Source organism: Phalacrocorax carbo, chromosome 5, assembly GCF_963921805.1.
Source record: "Phalacrocorax carbo chromosome 5, bPhaCar2.1, whole genome shotgun sequence".
In the NCBI taxonomy this organism is placed as follows: domain Eukaryota; kingdom Metazoa; phylum Chordata; class Aves; order Suliformes; family Phalacrocoracidae; genus Phalacrocorax; species Phalacrocorax carbo.
The window spans coordinates 70,139,845-70,159,025 of record NC_087517.1 but is presented as its reverse complement, the minus strand read 5'-3'; the positions used below and the strand labels follow the sequence as shown (position 1 = coordinate 70,159,025).

The window sequence follows — 19,181 nt, the reverse complement described above, 5'->3', positions numbered from 1 at the left end:
CCGCTCTCCAGCAGGTCCCCCCCAGCCCGTGCTGGTGCGGGGGGTTGTTCCTCCCCAGGGGCAGGACCTGGCACTGGCTCTTGTTGAATTCCCTGAGGCTCCCCTGGGCCCAGCTCTCCAGCCTGCCCAGGGCTCGCTGGGTGCCAGCACAGCTTCTGGTGCATCAGCCGCTCCTCCCCGCTCGGGATCATCAGCGAACTGGCTGAGGGGACGCTCTGTCCCTGTGTCCAGGCCATTGATGAATATATTGAACAGGATTGTGCCCAGCACAGACCCCGGGGGAACACCCCTGGTTACAGACTCTGCCCCGTTGGTCACGATCCTCTGAGCTCTGCTGTTCAGCCAGTCCTCGGTCCACCTCACTGTCCTCCCATCCAACCCACGCTTCCTAAGCTTACCTATGAGGGTGTTATGGGAGACGGTGTCAAATGCCTTGTTGAAGTTGAGGTGAACAACACCCACTGCCATCCCTTCTTTTACCCAGCCAGTCATGCCATCACAGAAGGCTACCAGGCTGGTTCCTCCTGCTTGTTCCCCACGCTACATGCGTTGGTGTACAGGCATTTCAGAGGTAACTGAGCACGCAGGTTTGCTGGAGGGGTGCACAAGGACCCACTGTAGCCATACAGACCCTTGTGGTGGTTGGTCTTCTGATTATCATGTCGTGAGGCAGCTAAGGTACCTTTGTCACTGCTCTGGTTGGCCTGGCTTGTTCCCCCATTGGATGTGATGGCACTAGCGTTGTCACTTTGGCCCCTGCTTCCCAAGCCCTTCAGTTTAAAGCCCACCTCACCAAGTTGGCCAGCCTGCTGCCAAAGGTTCCCTTGCCCCTTCTAGACAGGTGGATCGCATCCCTCCCTAACAGGCTGTGGTTCCTGGGAGAAGTCCCACTGCCATAAAACCAAACCCTTGCGAAGCACCAGCCACGTAGCCAAGAGCTGATTTGCATTATTCTTCTATTACTGGCTGCCCATTTTTCTCCAACTGGTAAAATGGAGAAGATAACTTGGGCACCAGTATTTTTCACTCACTCCCCCAGGGCTTTAGAGTCTTCCTTGGTTCTGCCCAGCCTCTGGCTTATACCACCATTTGTGCCCACATGGAAGAGTAACAGGGGATAGTAATCTGTGCTCGTGACAAGTTGTGGCACCCTTTCAGCAATGTCTCAGCTCTGAGCTCCTAGAAGGGAGCAAGCCACTTGTGACTCCTTGTCAGGTTGGCAGATGGGCACCTCGGTGCCTTTTGACAGAGTCCCACCCACTACGAGCACGCGTCTCTTTACAGTACCCACTCTGTGCTGCTGGTACAGCTGCGCCTCAGAGACCTTGCTCGTGAGTGTCTACAGCTGTTGAAGCTTCATATCTGTTGTTGGAAGCGATGCTGGAGGGTGGAGACTGAAGCGGAGCCCTGCTTTTGTGGGTCACCAGGGTCCAAGGTGCTTCATTCTCAGTGGTGTCCACTACAGGAACATGGTTCTGAAACCCCCTGTCTCTGCCTCGGCTCCACTAATACTGTGCAGCCTTTTCACTGTTTCCTACAACTCAGCCACCTGACACAGATCATCAGCCAGTGCACACCTTCTGCGGACACCTACCTTTTCACCAGGAGAAGGGTCTGGGCACTTGCTGCAACCTACTGCCTGTACTGAAGCCTCCTTCCTTCCCAGTTCCACCTGAGCGGATGCATCAGGCATCTCTGGGGCTTTCTCCATAGCTCCGAGGCAAGTGCCCACCGTTTTGGCAGAGACCTCAGTGTCCTGAAGAACATTGGCGGGATTCTGGGCTTAAGGATCACATTCTCCTAAACGTAAAAGCAAAACAAACCCCTCTTCAGGAAATTTGGAGAAGTAACAAGGCTCTGAGATGTGCAAACCCAGGAGCCACCAGCTACCAAAAATAGCTGTGTACATGGGAAGCTTTTTATTATTATTCATTTGTTTTAGTTACCACCACCCCCAAGCACAGCACATCCAGTCACGCTGCTCTTAAATCCTGCTCCTGCTTGCCTCCCGGTCAGAGCCAGGCGGCTCGTTACTCCGGTGGTAACAAGCCCCTCTCCTCCTCAGCCCCAGCCCTGCCAGCTTCCCTGAACTGCTCCATGAGGATTACAATAAAATCATAGAAAAAAATATATTAACAAGCCTACATGGGATCTTCTGAGAGCACAGCAGTCTCCTTGGCACAGCGGTTCAAACATCCAGGCTACCCAGCTGCCTCCCATCTCCTGTTCAAGCCCTGTAAAACACCCAGCAGGGTGAACGCCATCACCCCTGCAGCAGCCGCAGGCGTTGTGCCAGGTTCACCTCTATCTCCCTGCAGGCTAAAACTGCCTTGAGATCACTTTTTGCCTTAGCACAGACTCTCCCCACCAAATGATCATCCCACAGCTTCTTCCACTGCATGCATTGGGAAATAAAGCCTTCTCTTTGCTGCCTGTGACAGCTTCTTTGCAGCAGAGGGTACGGGATGCCTGAGCAGCGTGCAGGGAGAAACCAGCCTCCAGCGCTCGCCGAGGGCCCTCTGGGTGACGGTCGCTGTTTCACATGGCTCAATTCAAAGGGGTGACTGCAACAAGTGTCTTGGCAAGATGCTTCTGTAAGTCTCAACGGGAGGGTCACTGGGGACAGGCCGTCACGAGATGATGAACAGTAACATTACCCCAATATTCCCTTCAGAGGCAAACGCCCCAGTACCTCACCCGCTGTCTCTTACTCTCTCGGGAATGTCAGCCAACCATATTTCCACAGAAAAGTACCACCAAATCAGAGAAACACCACACTGAGTTTCCTTCAGATGGTGCCAGTGCCAGGTACCACCAGAATTTGGGAAGTGCTTTTAAAAAACCCAAGCCAGAGGGATCCCTGTCCCCCCCATTTCCATCACATCAAGCATAAAGTGCCTGTGTTTGCTCCCGGTGCCCGTGGTAGCTGTGCCTCCTCAGCCTGCCTGTCCACTCTCCTTCACTACCCAGCGTGGCTCCTGCCTGCAATCAGCCAGAGCCAGCAGCCTCCATCGCCTCCTACCAAAGCATTTCTAAACCAGCACCCTCGGGCTGATCCTGCTTGGCTTAGGAGAAGCTCCCCCCACACCAGCTACCCAGGCTCTTCGTTATCCACCATCAGATCTCCCCAGGAACCTGCTCTGCCTTGATGCCCACAGAAGCAGCTGTAAGCCCAACACACAAAGCCTCCACCGCCCAGGCTGGCCCTCCGTCTCCTCCTTCCTCGCTCTCCTGTCCCCTGCACTGGCAACGTAGAGCTTTCAAGGCAGGGACTAGCAGGTACTAATGCTCCCACAGCAGGACCAGCTGCTGCAGCACTGCAGATAAACAGCATTGCTCAAGTCTTAGCTAAAAATCACTCTCCTAATGAAGGTGTTTCTCCTGTGCTCAGCGTGTTTGCAGATACCTCCCCCGAGCTGGGTCAGAGCCTTCTGCAGTTCCTCCAGACCCCAGGACATGCCGTGGAGGGGTACCACGCTGCTGTGCCAAGCGCGGTCACTCCCCCACCGCCACCTCCCCACACTGCGTACAGGGTGCAGAGGCACCCAGCCTCCCCTCCTGTTTAAGTGACAGCTCATTAACAATTTACAAGCATATTTACAGCTAAGGTACCCATGTAAAGGCCCAGGCCGTTGCACGAGTCAAGGCAGGGATACTGCTGATTCAAACACTCCACAGGTACTGCTGTCGGGGCACCCTGGGAGAGACCTTGGGATGCTGTTGAGGGCAAACACGAACTCCCGCCCGATGCAAGCTGGGTGCCTTGTCCCCCATTCGTGCCTTTCGAAAGGCGAGAGGCTGGTCTAACATGGAGCGGCCCAGGTGGCTGGATTTGCTCCTGGCCCACCCTGTGTCCCTGAACCCCTAAAGCAAGTTCATTCCTACTCTAAGCTAAGGCTCATTTCAGAGATGAGACCACTCCAGCCTCAGCCAGTCTAACCTGGGGACAGACGCTCTGGAGACAAGCTGAAAGCACAGAGTCAGGCTCCTAACTGACACACTGGGGTTTACAGGCTGCCCGGGGAGCTGAAATGCCACCCGAAGGCAGGGACTCTTTACTCACAGCAGTGGCAAGCCTCTGCCGTGCACGTGAAGAGACGGACCATTACCGAGGTGGGGAGCAGCACCCGGCTCCCATCGCAGGCAGGCAGGGCAGAGCGCTGCTGGCATGTTCCCGGCCAGGTTGGCAGCTCCTTCTCCTGGGCAGAGCTCCTTCCTTTCACACCAGCACACCCAGTGCACTGGTGAGCCGCCTCTTCTGCCCAGCCACGAGGTTTCCAAGCTCTGCCTCAGCAGGTGAGACCACCTTTCCAGCCACAGAGCTGCTTTCTCAGGATCCCTCCCTTCTGCAAGCCGTCTCCCACACAGAGCCAGGGCACTACATGCCTTTATAATGCTGTGGGTTCACTTCTGGCCTATAGTAAACACATACGTGTGCACACGCATTTATTTTACTGGCCTTGACAGAGAGCCTAGAAACAATTTCTCCCTCAGGTTGCATTTGGTAATTCAGCACAGCCCTCGCTGCTAATGATGCCAAGCACAAACTCATCCTCCAGCTGCTTTTCTAAATTTGTGTCAGATCTAACTATGGAAGCCAAGCCTCAAAGACTTGCTATAAATCCTGCCAGCGCTTCCCCCTCCCAAGGACATTATCCGGCATTACCCAAGCTGTGACTCTTCAGCCCAGAAATTTCTCACTGGTAAATAGCCATCTCCACTGAAGAGGAACATTAAATAACATTTCACTGGAGTTCTCTCACCACTGCTGAGGCTGCTTAGCAAAGCTCAGGGCCTTTTCCTGCCCAGCAGCTGCAGGTGGCCTCTCCATCAGAAACAAGCGGGTGAGTGGTTAAAGCAGTGCTCTGGGCTGTCGGTACATTTGCCATCATCCTCCAGCTCTGTTGCACGCTCCCTTTTGGACAAACCCCTCATTTTCAGCAAGCTGTGCATTGCCCTCTGCTGAAGTTGGCTTTTTTTTTTGCCTTGAATTGTAAAGCCTCATGGTTTTGCAGGAAAAAAGGAAGCATAGAAATGAATCCTCAAGGCTCAGAGGGAAGAAAAATGCAAACCCACAAGCTCCCCATTCTGGGGACCTGACTCATGAGGCTGTGTTTGCAGTGCTGGCAGCCCAGCAGAGGCCCCGGCTTCATCACAACACTGCCTAATTCAGGTGCAATAACATGTCATTTTCTTTATCTGCTTGACCCACCCCCCCCCCCCCCCAAATTCCTACACGCTCTCTTATTTTTCCTCACCGCCCACCTTTCAAATGCCCTTGGCTCCATCCGCCTTGCTAAAACCTCTTTTGGAAGGATTGCTCTAGCCCAGAAATGAATCAGGATTTTTAACAGGAGCTTTAGGGATGTGGGATGTATTCACCCCCACAAGCGGGAGAGCTGGCCTTTTCCCAGGGCTCCGCAGGGCTCGGTCAGGTGGCATTAACACAGCTTCCCTGCAGAGACAGCAAGCCACGAGAGTTTACCCCATGGGCTGACCAAGAACGAGCTGCTTCCCAATTGCCAGTAGCTCGCTCACCTCCTGCGATGGGAATCACTGCAGCAGGATAGGAAAGTTTACGGTTCAGCTGTGTTGTGCCTGTCAGCGCTAGAGAGAAGCAGCCGTAGGAGAGCACCGAGTCTGCCTCTTCCTCACCAAGCAGCACCTGCAGCCTCCCAGGCTCTCTAGGAAGCAAGAGGGGCTGTGAATACCCCTGTTGGATGTGGGCACTGCACAGAGGATGCAGGCGCTGCACCACAGAAGATGACACACCCCCCCCGTTTGCCATGTCTCTGGTCATCAGTCAGATGCAATAAAAAGCAGCAGCTGGAGCCAGGGCACTTGGATAATTTCGTTAGGCCAAATGCACTCCCTTCTCTGCTTGCTCGGGAACCTGCGCTTGCTTCTGGAGGTGATTCGTAGCAGAGCTGAGGCAGCTGTACTGAAACAGAAGGCTTCACATTAAGGACTCCTCTCTGGCTCTGCTCCTGGCTCCTTTCCCACTCCTCACACCGGGTTGCAGAGCCATCCCACAGTTCTCTAGGACCTCAAAGACCTTTCTAACCTGCTTGGCTTTAGCCCAGCTCTGAACTGCCAGAGGGGGAGTCTCTGCTCTCACCCAGAGGCTGTGCTTCCCATTGACATCCTAATCCTCCTCGCAGTATTAGTTAGAGCGCAGCTCCTCCAGAGAGCAGTGCACAGAGGTGTCGGGATCACAGCCCATCGGGCAGGTGCGAGAGGGCCCTAGGAGCAAAGCAGAGGTTGCTATGAAGACCAAAATCCCAGAATAATTATCCAACACCCTTATCCTTGCCCCAGAAGCACAAACCAGCTCAGCTGAGGTAGATGTAGCACCTCAGGGCATGGCTTAGGAGACATGGTAGTGTTGGGTTGACGGTTAGACTTGATGACCCTAGAGGTCTTTTCCAACCTTAATTATTCTATGATTGCATCCAGGTGGCCTCTAGGAGCTGCCTTCACCCCACAGAACCCATTTCTGCTGGGAGAGGAGCAGCAAACCCCAGGCTGATCTTCCCTTGTGCACCTTTGGGTCAAACAGGGAAACAGCAGGAAGAGAGAAACGGAAAGCAGCAGGGGTGAAGCAGCACGGCTGTTAAGCAGACATGCTGCATCTCCAGGGGTGCTAGGCTCTTCTGCAGGCTCGGGCCTCGTGCCAGGGACCAGAGGCAGCACACAAATGAGTGAGTCCGAACAGGCAATGCTGGAAATGCAATTGCTCCGTTGTGTTGGCCATGCCCAGAAGAGAGGTGATGGGTGTGCAAGTGCTTAGAGATGGGGTGCTGGGACCACCCTGAGGCCCCAGCTGTGCACATGCACCTCAGCTGCTATAATTTAAGCTATTTTGTTCTAGAACTCCATCATTAGTTCAGTACCCACATCAGCCATCAAATTAACACACGCCACAGCTCCGGATCCAAACCTCCAAAGCCTCATCCCCAGGAATTACTATTTAATCTTTACCCTGCAACAGGCAGCCCGGCAGGTCGGAGCCCAGATGTGCTGCAGACATAACTAGTGCCAACCCCAGCTCCCTGCACAGCCCCAGAAACACGGGGCCGGCTAAGGAAGCAGCACGTGGATCCGGATGAGGGTGAAGGAGAAGGAACTGGAAAAAGATCAGGCTGGAAGGAAATAGCCAGCAGGCAGGCGCAGAAAACAGAGCCCGCCCAGAACGAGAGCGAACACAGAGCCTGTCAAAACACAGTCAGAGACTTGTCCCCTGCACGGGAGGGCATCGTGTTCCTAGGTGAGGAGCCTGCGCAACAGTGACAAGCAAGAGGGATGATCCAGAGAGCCAAACGCAGGCAAAAAGGGAAACAAGGGAGGGTCTGACAGTCAGGATCTGCTTCAGATACTTAATGAAGGAGAAAAGGACAAATGGTTGCTAAGGGAAATGGGACAGATGGCTGGCACAGAGAACTTGCTGACTCTCGGAGACTTAAAACTCTTTTTCTGGGGGGTGGCAGAGGACAGCAGGCAAACACGCAGCAGCAAAAGCTAGAAGATGACCACTTTCCCATTTCCCTCCGCCTCCAAGTGTCAGGGTAGATCATCTCACGATGAAAAAGGTCACACAAGCAGCAGGAGACAAGATGCACTTGCACTTCAGCTCATCAAGAGCTCTCCACCCTGCCAGCCCTTCATCCCGCTCCTCCTCACCAGAGGCCACAGACACCAGCGCCGTCCCCGTGCGCCCAAGCTGGGGATGCCACGGGCAAGTCACAGCACTGCCACACAACAGCAGGCCCTGGGACAGCGACCGGGCAAAGTCACAGCTCCGAGAGAGGGGAAAGCCATGGGGATGCTGGCTCCGGAGATCAGGCTGTCTGTAAAATACCGTAGCTCCTGGACATGCTGTCTCTGAGATACATTTACACCTCTCCCTGACATTTAAAACCATCTGAGCCTTTTGGCTTCTGCTGCTGTCATCCCTGTGCCAGGTCTTTTCTGGCTCTAAAAGTCTCCAACTTGATTTCCCTGCACAGACAGCCCTCCCAACAGGTCTCAAACTGCAGTGGCAGGGCAAGGGGAAGCGGGAACAGGGCGGGAGTTTCTGCTACCATGTCATTTGCTGGGGGTGGGAGGGATGCCAAGAGCCTGTCAAATCCTGACGGCCATAAACAAGTCTCTAAAGGAAAGAGCTGAGAATTAAAAAAAATCCTTGGCAGCAAAGGCGACAGAGCTCACAAACGGAGACACGCACCGCTGTACAACGCCGAACAGAGTGGCTCTCTGCTGGGATTTGAGGGGTGCGAGGTCTAACAGCCAGAGCTGTGGGTTGGGGGGAACCTCTGCTCCCGTCGGGCTGGACCAGGCTGCCTCCCATCACCACCTCCCCAGCAGCTCACACCCACCACAGCCACAGGGCGTAAAACGGAGGGACTTGTGAAGCAAGGGAGGGTTCTGGAGGCAGCAATCGTGACTCTGCCATCCAAACTACTGTCACAGGCGCCTCTTGGACTCGAAATCACCCCAGGCAGTCCACGAGGAGCTGCAGATCAACAGCGCGGTGAGCAATTGCTCACATGGGACCCTCACCAGGCACTCACGCCCAGCGAGCCCACATCCACGCGCATACACGCACGCAGCCCTGGCGGGGGGGGGGGGGGGAGTCCCGAGCAGCAGGAACAAGATCAGCCACTTCACAGGATTGTTCTGCTCCTGCTGCCCAGCGGAGGAGGAAGAATTTGCTCTGGCCGCCTCGGCACCGCACGGCTCCAGCCACGGAGCACCTCGGCATCCCCGCCGCGCCGACCCGCGGCCGCACCAGGAGGCACGCAGGCATGCCCGCGCCAGGAGCGACAGCAGCCGGCACTAGGGAAAACATCCTCGGATATTTCAAGGGAGCTGATGCTCAGGAGGAGGAAGATGCACCACTGGCAGGGCAGGAGACGCCACCATCGCTCTCCGGCTTTGCTGCAAAATAGCTTTGGGCCACCGCGGATTATCAGGTCCAGGACGGGGAGGGGAGATGATGATGAGAGGTGTGAGTGCCAGCTCGGAGCTGCTCGCCCAGGCCGTTCAGCTGGCTGTGTAGGCAGCTACATCTTGGAGCTACGTTCAAAGAAGCTGCACATATCATGCACATATCATCAGCTACCATATTGCGTGCCAAACTGCTACGGCTGCTGTTGAGATAAACCCACACAAACAAACAGATGCTTAGACAAGCCAAGAAGATATAATATATCAGCAGTGCTCACATGCCATGGGCTGGCCCCAGGCTGGCCCTTCTCCAGCTTGTCCTCTCCCAGTGGTCCTGTCAGGGAGGAGAAGTCATCAGCACATCTCGTTCCCGGACATCAGGGCAAGGGGGGGGTTGCCAGGAGCACACGCAGTCGTCCCCCCCCTCCCCTTCCTTGCCAGCCCCTTTTGTGCCTGTGTGACAGCAGCTCAAATTCAAGTTCAGGCATGCAGCAGCGAGCGGGAAGGGCCGGGTGTTGGGTGGTAGAGCTCGGAGAGGAGCTTCTGTAACCAGGCCAGGGGGATTGCAGCTCACCTCCAGCCCTGGAGGGAACAAGCCCCAGGTGCACCACCTTGCCCCATCACCACCTAGTCAGCGTGGCTGCTGATTGCAGCGAGGCCAGACCGATTCGCGCCACCCCGGCACTGGCCATTTCCAAGCAGGACACAAAGTTGAGTGACAAAAACAGCCTGCTAGCTCACGGGACACACTGTCACTGAACGCCACAGCTGTGCTTGGCCTCCACATGGGCAGCCGAAACCATCCCTCACCCTGGGACACTGGCACAGCACCTCTTGCTGGCAGAAAACTGCCTTAAAATCATGTATTGCAGAAGACCCTGGGAGAGCCTGTGCGTAGGTAGCTGGACATTGAGGCACATCTGGAGCTCACTCAAGCATGGAAAAACTCAAGTATTTTTATCTCCAAATCCTCTCTTCTCACCCTACAACCACCAAGATACCAAGGACATGAGCAAAATTAAATGCAGAGACTTAAAAAAAACCCCAAAGAATGCTGTCCCAAGCCTTTTGCTTCCTTCTGCCCATGCACCCCCCAGCATCCCGAAGGATTTCAGTGTCCTCTATCCCTTCTGCCTTCAGGCTCAACCCTACCAGCTGCCCGGGCGCTGATGGGGGCACGCCTTCCCGGTCCCCTCCTGCACAGGGCACTGCAGCAGGCAGCAAACCCCCGCTCGGTCGGGGCAGAGGGACAGGCAGTTGTGCTCTCTCCACCTCTGGCGGGCACGGGGCCAGGGACGCGCGGGCATCACGGCTGCCAGCTGCCTGGGTATTGACACAGCAACTCCAACTGCGACAGGGCTGTCCTGCAAATGAGCTTGGCAAGACATTAAGAGCCTGATTTTCAAAATTAGGCTGATGTAATTACTCATCCTAAAAGCACCGGCCTCAGCTGCTCGCAGTGACACCAATTACACACCCAGCACCACGCAGTTGCTGCCTGCTGGTGCTGACCGGTCACCCAGGTACGCTGGTACTACAGCCATTCACAAGGCATGGAGCACAGCACTGGGGCTAACTGGTGAAGGCAGCTGGGGCTCATCCCTGCCTCCAACGCAGTGCTACGAGCAGGAAAACAGCAGCACAACACTAGCGCTTCCCAAGGTCCTTTCAGCAGAGTTTTAACACCATCACCTTGGGGCCTGGCGTAGGCACGAGGTGACACCGCAAGAAGCCGGGAGGGCTCCTGCTCCTGGGGCTGCTGGGGCAGCCCCAGCATGATGCTGGGGTGTGGGCACAATTCAGACATGAGCCCCCCCAGGGTCTGTGTCCCAGAGCAGTCATGCAGCTGTGGGGGGACTGGGCTGGGGCGGGCAGCTCTTGGGGATCACGCCACCCCCACAGCCTTGCATGCAAAGCAGAGCTTTAACAGAGGCTCTCCTTGAAATGTTTTAATTTTTTTGCCTGGTCACCAGCCTGGTTATCAGTGACACTGACTCATCCTCAGGAGCTCTCTGGCTGCCAGTTGCACTCCAGATGATATCAGCCAGCAATCCCGACGCACCTCCTTGCCTCCTCCCTGCCACACTCTCCCAGCCCATGGGGAGCATCGGTGGCTCTGCCAGCCAGCTGCTTCTCCTAGCCAGAGGCTGGCTGGGCACCAGCGCTGTGTCCTCACAGCCTCAAGCACCAAGAGCCCTCTGAGAGTCAGGGAAGCACCTTTCTGATGGGAGGGGCGCGACTTGTGCCTTCCAGCGATGTTACAGCAGGGCTCAAGTCAGCCCAGAGCCACAATTGGAGGTTCAGCCACAACAAGCAGCGTCCGATGAGAGCAAGAAAAGGTTTTATGGCCACACAGCTGGGTCTAACCCCCAACAGCCAGGTTATGAGCAGCTCAACTGCAAAGGGCACAGGGCTGTACTCACACCTGGGGCTGGTGCCCCCAGGCAGAGTAAGTCACAGCCAGGCAGTGCTAAAGGGGACAAAGTTATTTGGGAGGAAGGCAGAGGGAAAACCCTGGTCCATCCACAGGGCCACATGCTGTAGGCAGGCTTCAGGAGGTAACTCACCTTCCTCCAATGCACCAGCTCCAGGTGCTGCAGAGCCCCAGGTCACAGCCATCCCTGCGGACACAGCAAAGAGCCAGAGGCCAGGCTGCCCCTTTCCTAGAGAAGTCCTGCCTGCCCTGACTGCTCTTTTATCAGGGCAGCCCCAGCCCAGCACTCATCTGCTCCAGGTGGGAGGCTGATGCACAGCACCGGTGCTAACTGGTGAAGGCAGCTGGGGCTCAGCCCTGCCTCCGGTGCACTGCTCCGAGCAGGAAAAGCTTTCTACCAAGGGCAGGGAAGCTTCAAGCCAAGGGCAGTTTGAGGGTGCTGGAGCTCATGCTCAGCCTGCACAACTGCGAGCCTTCCCACGGCTCTCCGTCCGTCTATCCATCCCTGATAATGCCATGCCTTTCCCCCACTCACCCTGCCACCCCGGAATTAGCTCCCCACCTTTCAGCTTGCTCCAGTCTCATTGGGATAATGGGCCCATCTGTCTTTCCCTCCCACTCAGGGGTTTCCAAATCCCCTCCCTGTCAGGGCAGAGGCTGATTTGCACGCCCCAGCCCCACGTAGGTGCGATACGGAGACAGAGGCAGCTAATGAGGGAGCTCATTTAGCCGCTCACATTGGTGACCTAGATATGCCGGTGTGCTCCACTCCCCTCCCTTGGTGCTTCTGTAATCGATGGGGCACGAGTGGGATTTCTGGGGGGGGAAAGGGCCACCCCCTCTCCATCCCAGGGCTGTACCTGCAGAGTCCTCCCTCCTGCTCCCGCTCCCTGCAGTGCTTTCTGGCTTGGTAGCCCTCCCTGAACCCACAGCATGGGGGGCTGCCACCCCACAGCAGCCCCAGGGAAGGGCTAGCCAGGCTCTGCTCCTGCCCACATCCCTTCTCCCCTCTGGGAAATAATCCCAGGGGAAAGAAGGGCCAGGGCTGCTGGCAGCCACCCTGTCCCACTGCCCAGCCCTGCCCCGGGAGGGGGACAAGGCTGTCAGGGACCAGCCTGCGAGGAACATGGCCCTGGGGCAGCAAGGAGCAAGGGAAGGGGTGGCTGCGGTGGAATATTCCAGCACAGCCAGCCTCACCTCCTCGTCTTTGGCTGCTGCTTTTTAAAGCCTGTTTCCCTCGGGACGACGCAGCTAATTTAGCCAGAGGTCGGTCTCCCTGGGTCAGGGCTGAGGAAGGATGCAAATGGGACAGATTTGCTATAAAAAGCAACTCACTGCTGCCTTTTTTTTTTTTTTTTTTTTTTTTTTTTCAGCCAGGTATTGATTTTTCCTTGTGTATCTATAACTGGACAGTACAGCGAGGGGGGCAGCTCTGTACCCCTTCCCATGCGAGCTGGGCAGCAGGGCCGGGTGCGATCCCGTCAGCAGCGCATCCCGCTTGTATCAGCTGGAAAGGGTGATGAGCGGAGGTGTAACCCCACCACGGGGTCCCAGCACCCGAAACGACCCCGACCCCACTCTGCTCCTCTCCCCTTGCTGCCAGCTGTGCCGGTGACACTGCCGGGCCCTGCTCCCTCCGTGAGGGACCGGCAGAGAGGGATTCCTGCGGCTGGTGCTGGGAACGTGCGCTTCGGGGGCACTTCCCGTGGAGGAACGACAACCTGCTGGGACGGGGACGCAATGCATTTGGCACAGCCCATCCAAGCATCCCCACGGTGCGGGGAAAGGAGCGCAGCGCTCTGGAAATGCAACTACACGCTGCCCTGAGGGTCCCAGTTGTTCCTGTTCCTCCTTTCCCCCTTTTATTTTAAATACCTTTGCCAGCAAGGGAGAAAAAAAGAAACTGCTGCTCGCAGCAGAAGTGATTTTCCACTTGCAGCGCTCCTGCCTCGCTCCCCACACTCGTACCCAGGCAGGGACCGTGGCCTGAAATCATATTTCATGCATTAACTTAATGCCTTCCTGGAAGCTGGCAGAAACCCTACCCCGGTGCTGCACTGGGCTCTTTCGGGGTGGCTGGTGGCTCTGTGCAGATGGTGGCCCACGCTGGCAGGGTTCCCGTGGGTAGCGAGCCAGGACACGGCCGTCGTCCCATCCCGGGTGGCTGCGGGGCCAGCCCCAGCCCCGTCCCGCTTCGGGGTCCCCATCACCCCACCGTTTCCCAGGGTGGAAATCCGCGACCCTGCGGGGTGGGAGGGATGCACGGTGCCACGGCCCCTCGGCCCGCCACCGCCTCGCACCTCGGCCCGGGGCTCTCCCGGTGGCCGCTGCCGGTGCCCGGTAGTTCTCCATGGGAACCACGAGGAGGAGCTTTCAGACCACACCGCCGGCCGGTACTCCCGGTGCATCCCGGTGCATCCCGGTGCTGCCTCTTGTCTCAGTGCTCCCAGGGTTTGTGGTGCCCCTGGAGCATCCCTGTGCTCCCAGGGATCCCGGTGCTCCCAGTGCATCCCGGTACTCCTGTTGCTTCCAGTGTATCCTGGCGTTTCTCGTGCTCCCATCACATCCCGGTGCTCCTGGTTCACCTCAGCCCTTCACATCTGTCCCTGGGGCTGTGCTCCAGGGATGCTGGAAGGAGTCCAGGCTGCAGCACCCCTGGGCTGCCAGGAGCCAAGCTCTGACCCCAGCCCTGCTCTCACCCCTCGGAGCACCACATCTCCCCTGCCAGCCTGCGGGAAGCCACCCGGGAAGAGCTGGATTCAGACTGGGGCTTTACCAGAGCCCTCCGGGAGCTGCTCGGGCTCCTGCCTTGTGCTGCTGCCACGGGGCTCCCCCTTGGCTGGCTCTTGTGTGGCAGGAGAGTGACAAGACATGGGACATCACTGCTGAGAATGCAGGCCTGGGGGACGTGGGAGCAGCCCCAGGATGGGCACCTGCATCCGCACTCCTGTCCAGCCCCGCCATCACGGTCCTCCCTGTGCACACGGGAGTTGAAGTTTGGTGTCGCGCTGCTGGGAAAAGGCTGCGTGCAGGTTTTGGAATTAGGTGGACTTTTGCTCTGCTGCCGGAGTGGGTTATTCACAGCAGCCCTCCACCATCCTCACTGCAGCTCTGCATGGCTGCCGAAACCATGTGCTCTGCCCAGTGTGGAGGACGGGACACCTCATCACAGGGCTGAGTGGCCACAGCCCCCTGCAGCCCCCCACTGCCCCACGGCTGGGGGCTTCCTCCCCACGGCACCCCACGCACAGGGGCTCGCACGCCCGTCCCCTCCGGGGCCGGTGGCAGGGAGCACGACGGCAGCCCCTGCACCGGTGGCCGGGGGCGTCTGATTCCTCCCTGACACCGCCAATAAAACCTTTCTAAATGTGGTACCCGGCGTTGGGAGGTGGGAGGATTTGCGTCAGCGGGTGACACTCAGCCCTGGAGGGGGACTCCGTCGGGGGAAGCAGCAGCGGTTGAGTCACGCGCGGAGAAGTTCCCCGGGGCGGGACGGGGACCATGGCAGCCCCTGAGGGATGGGAGACCCACCATGCCAGCCCCGTATGTGCTGAGAGGATGAGGATGGAAGGAAGGGGGAGAGGAGCCTTTTGCAGTGCTCCCCCCACGCAGCCCTTTGTACCTGGCTCTGGCACAGGAGCTGCCAGGCTGGGGCTGTTTGCTGCCGGCCAGGCTGAGCCCCCAGCCCCTCCTGCCTCCACAGCAGGGTTCAGACCCTGCCCGCAGCCCCCCCCCAGGCTGGTGAGACCCCCCAGACCCAGGAGAGCTGTGCTCAGCCCCAGTGCTCCCCCCTGCATCACTCTGCGGGAATAACCTGCCCTGGGGTGTGTTTCTGCTGGCCAGGAGGGAGCAGGGGCTCACCCACACTTGGAACCCCAAAACATCAGTAATGGGTGGAGACATGCTGCTTGGATGCTCCTCAGAGGGGCACTTTAGCCATCTCATCCCACCCCATTCTGTCCCATCCCATCCCACCCCATCCCATCCCATCCCATCCCACCCCATCCCATTCTCTCCCATCCCATCCCATTCCATTCTCCCCACTCCATTCTCTCCCATCCCATCCCATACCCCATCCCATCCCTTACCCAATCCCATCCCCCTGTGTACCAGGAGGGATATCTTCCAGCTGGGTGGAGAAACCAGCCCCAAGGCCAGCCCTGCCCAAGGATGGAGAAGCCCCCTCTCTGCTGAGGTCGAGCTGCCACTAATGAGGGCGAGACACAACCGAGCCCAAATAAATGCTGGCGCTGCCCCAGCTCACGCACATCCAAGCCTGAAGCGCCTTCCGTGCATGGAGTCAAGAGCCCAGAAATCAGGAAATGGCAAACCCTCGTGCTGCTCTAATCCATCCCACAACCTCCTCCAGCTCCTGCCTCTGCTTCGAGATACAGCTCCTAATTGCGACGGTCGCAGACCCTCCTGCTGCTGGACGCTGCCTTGCCCGTGCCCCGGCCGTGCGCTGCTGCTTCCCCCCGTGGGGACGGCCCCGGAGCCTGGGGGATGCCAGGCCCCCCTGCTCCATCCCAGCTCTCAGAGGGGACTCAGGGAGAGCGGCAGGCACCGCTCAAGCGCTGCAAATCCACATTTAGGCAATTAAATGGCCCGTTCTCAAAATACGCTCGAGGCTCGCACATCCAGGCGAAGGCAGCAGGTGCTCGGCAGCGCTGGCAGGCGGATGCTGCTTTTTAAAGCCTCTTTGGGAATTCAGGCAGCCTGCTGCGCCGTGGATCCGGTCCCGCGCCATCCGCACGGGGATAACGGGCTCGGTCAGCTGTGCCGGGGCCGGAGGTGCCGTGAGCGGGTTCGTCTGCACGGCACTCCCCGCCGCGCCGGGAATTGCTTTCCTGCGCTGCGCTGGAGCATCGGGGCCGCTTGCTGGCGGCCCATCTGGTCTCTCCATGTCGGTTGAGCTGCGGGGCAAGGGAGAGCATGGTGAACGCCGCGGGGGCCCGGTGCCGGACATCTGCTGCCAGCCTCGGGGATGGCGGGGGCAGGAGGGGACCGGTGTCAGGCAGTGGCGCGTGATACTGGAACCCGCAGGCTGCTGAAAGCATGCAGGGCATTAACAACCCCAACATCTGCCGGCCAGCAGCTCCGTGGCGTGCGAGCCGCTGCGAGCTCTCCCTGCCCGACAGGTCGTGTTCCTGGGGCGGCTGCTGTGTTTGGGTGAGGGCTGAGCGCCGGTGAGTGGGTGCAGAGCAGAACCAGCCTGCCTCAGGGAGCCTTCTCCAGCACCCTCCTCCCCGGCTGCAGGACACAAATCCTCCCTCTCCACAAAATCAGGTGCCAGATGCTCTAGCGATGGTGTTGGGGAGAAATCTGATGGGATAGGGGCTGCTGCCTTGCTCTCTGATGCTGTCCCCTGTGCAGAGAGGACTGGGTGAAGCCTGTGTCCCCCTGCTAGGTGGGGGGATCAGCCAAGGATGGAGTGCACTGGTCCAGGGGGTAGCAGGGACCGAGAGACCTTGGAGGATTGTGGGGCACCGTGGCACAACCCCATCTGGGGTCTGCCACAGGTAGAACAGCGTGTGTCCGTCCCGGACCAGGTCTGCAGGACTGATGGGTGGCTGCTCGGGGTCGCACACGGGGGGTGGGTGAGGCTGCCGGGGGGTGTGAGGGCTCCCGCAGGATCCCGGGGTGTGGGGAGCTCCTTGCAATGCCCACCTGGACGCCGTCCCCTCAGCCCCACCGCCCAGCCGGCGGTGCAGCCAGGGATAAGAGGTTATTAACATGCCCTGAAGTGTCCGACTCCCCACGATCACTCTGAGCATGGTCATTACCATTTAATAACTGCTAATCCCCTCATTACCAGTTATCTCTGCTCACTGGCTGCTCAGCTGCGATGCAGAGCCACGGCCCCCTCCTCCTCCTCACCCCAGGGGCTGCTGGCAGAGAACAGTCCTGAGCCCTTCACCCACTCTACAGAGGAAAGAGGCCGTCAGCTCCTCTCCTCGAGCACAGCCATCCCCTCCGGCCCCTCCAAGCCCCAGCTGCCTTCGGGGTCCCCCCTCTCCAGCTCCTTTCGCTCTCCGCATCTCATTTGGACGACAAATCTCGATGCTGCCAAACCCCGCCGGGGCTGCTGGCGTCCTCACGGCCCCTGGGCACCTTTGCCCACCTGCCCCCCTCCGGGGCGGAGGGCTCCCGCTGACGGTTGCCGCTGGCTGACGCATGCGGTGGCGTCTTCAGCTGCTTGGGAAAGGGCCAGTTTCTTAATGCGAGCGCCGTGGCCCTGGAGCGACCGCCTGGCTGGGAGGTGCGGAGCTGCTTTGCCCTGTGCTCCCGTATCTCCTTCATCGCTGATTACATTTAAGGAGGCTATTAGAGGTGTTTGGCACAACCTGTTCTTAATAAACCCCTGTTGCTCGCCAGCTATTAGAAACCTTTCTCCTAAGCACTTGCATTAGGGAGCACGCTCCTCCGCAGATGCCTATTTTTCACCGGGACAGGATGTCAAGCTGATTTCCCACCTTTGCTCTTCCCGTAGCTGGGACAGGGATTGTTCCCTGCTCCTCCGTGCCCCAGGGGCCCTGGCTTTCTGGATACATCAGGTGCTGGAGGATTTTCCTGCCAGAGCTGCTCCAGCCCTCGCAGGGACAGCGGCTGGCCTGGACTTTGCTCCGACACCTGCAGCAAAACAGAGGCGTTTGGTTTACAAGCGGATGTGGCAGCACTCGGCCATGGATCATCACCCCTGCCCTGCGCCATCACCTTTCCGCGCTCCTCCGGCTCGGCGTGAATTTCCCACACGCTCTCCCCTCCACATCCCCGCTTCACACCTTTCCCGGAGTTCTTTTCGCAGCCGGCCAGAGCACCGGAGCTGCCACCCCGGGCTCAGCCCTTCGGGATCTGCCGGCGACACGTACCCCGAGCTGACGGGCTGCTCCGGGGTATTCTCTGGGGCAGCAGGTTTTGGGGACACCCGTGGGGAGATCTGGGGCCCGAGCTCCTGTGAGCAGCGCCCACTGGGTGGGCATGGATTGCAGATGCAGACTTGGGCATGGCGAGGGCTATAGATTGGCATCACACGTGGCGACAGAGAGAGAAAGCGCCGCGCTTCCCTGCATCTTGGGGAAAGGGAGCTCGGGCACAAATTACCCCTCCGAGGTCGCAGGGAAAGGCAGGGCAGCGTCGAGCCCCCACCTCGGTGCTGCCAGGGGCCGTGCACAGGCAGCCAGGCTTGTCTCTCCTCTCCATCTCAGACCTGCTGGGGACCTGCGGCGACCCGCTGGGCCCTGCTCAGCCTCAGCTTTGGGGACCGGCTGGTCCCCGCTCCCGGGTGGGTGTCCCCTGAGAGGATGGGGCTCAGCTAGGTGCCAGAGCTGAGCCAGACCCCGTAGCTCTGGGGGTGCCCGGCAGTCCCTGGTCCCACACAGGGATTACAAAGCCAAACCCATCCCTCCCCTGGGATTCTGGGCTTGCTGGATGGGGTCTCCTCCAGAGCTCTCTCTTCTCTGGGCTACTTCTGCCCGCCCTGCTGCTGCCTTGAGAGGTTTATTTGATGCCAGGGCAAAGCAAGGGTTCATTGGCACGGCTGGAACCTCTCAGGAGGTTTTGGAGGGAGGGCTCACCCCAAAGCATGGCCGGGGGGGCAGTGAGTCTGTGGTGGCTGTGCAGGGATGCCCAGACGCGGGAGAGAGCCGGGGAGCTGCTGCTAGTCGGGGTGATGAGCGTAACAGCGAGTCCTCTCCCTGGCCCTTTTATCTCTCTGATTTTCAGGCAGATCTTTCTTTTTATATCTTTATCAGATTTTTCTAGCAGAGCGGCCAGTCCCACGCAACCTCGCTCCTGCCCTTGC

At 58.5% G+C, this 19,181-nt stretch overlaps 1 protein-coding gene across 1 annotated transcript in view; it reads right to left on the bottom strand.

The window, feature by feature from the left end:
• Positions 1-2,126: 2,126 nt before the first annotated feature.
• The window catches only part of TMEM138 (transmembrane protein 138), an 83,880-nt gene continuing 66,825 nt past the window's right edge, over positions 2,127-19,181 (bottom strand). The window contains exon 5 of the mRNA XM_064453067.1: positions 2,127-2,170. Within this exon, the coding sequence (XP_064309137.1) occupies positions 2,142-2,170 (29 nt within the window). The 3' untranslated portion in view covers positions 2,127-2,141. The remainder of the gene's footprint in view (positions 2,171-19,181) is intronic.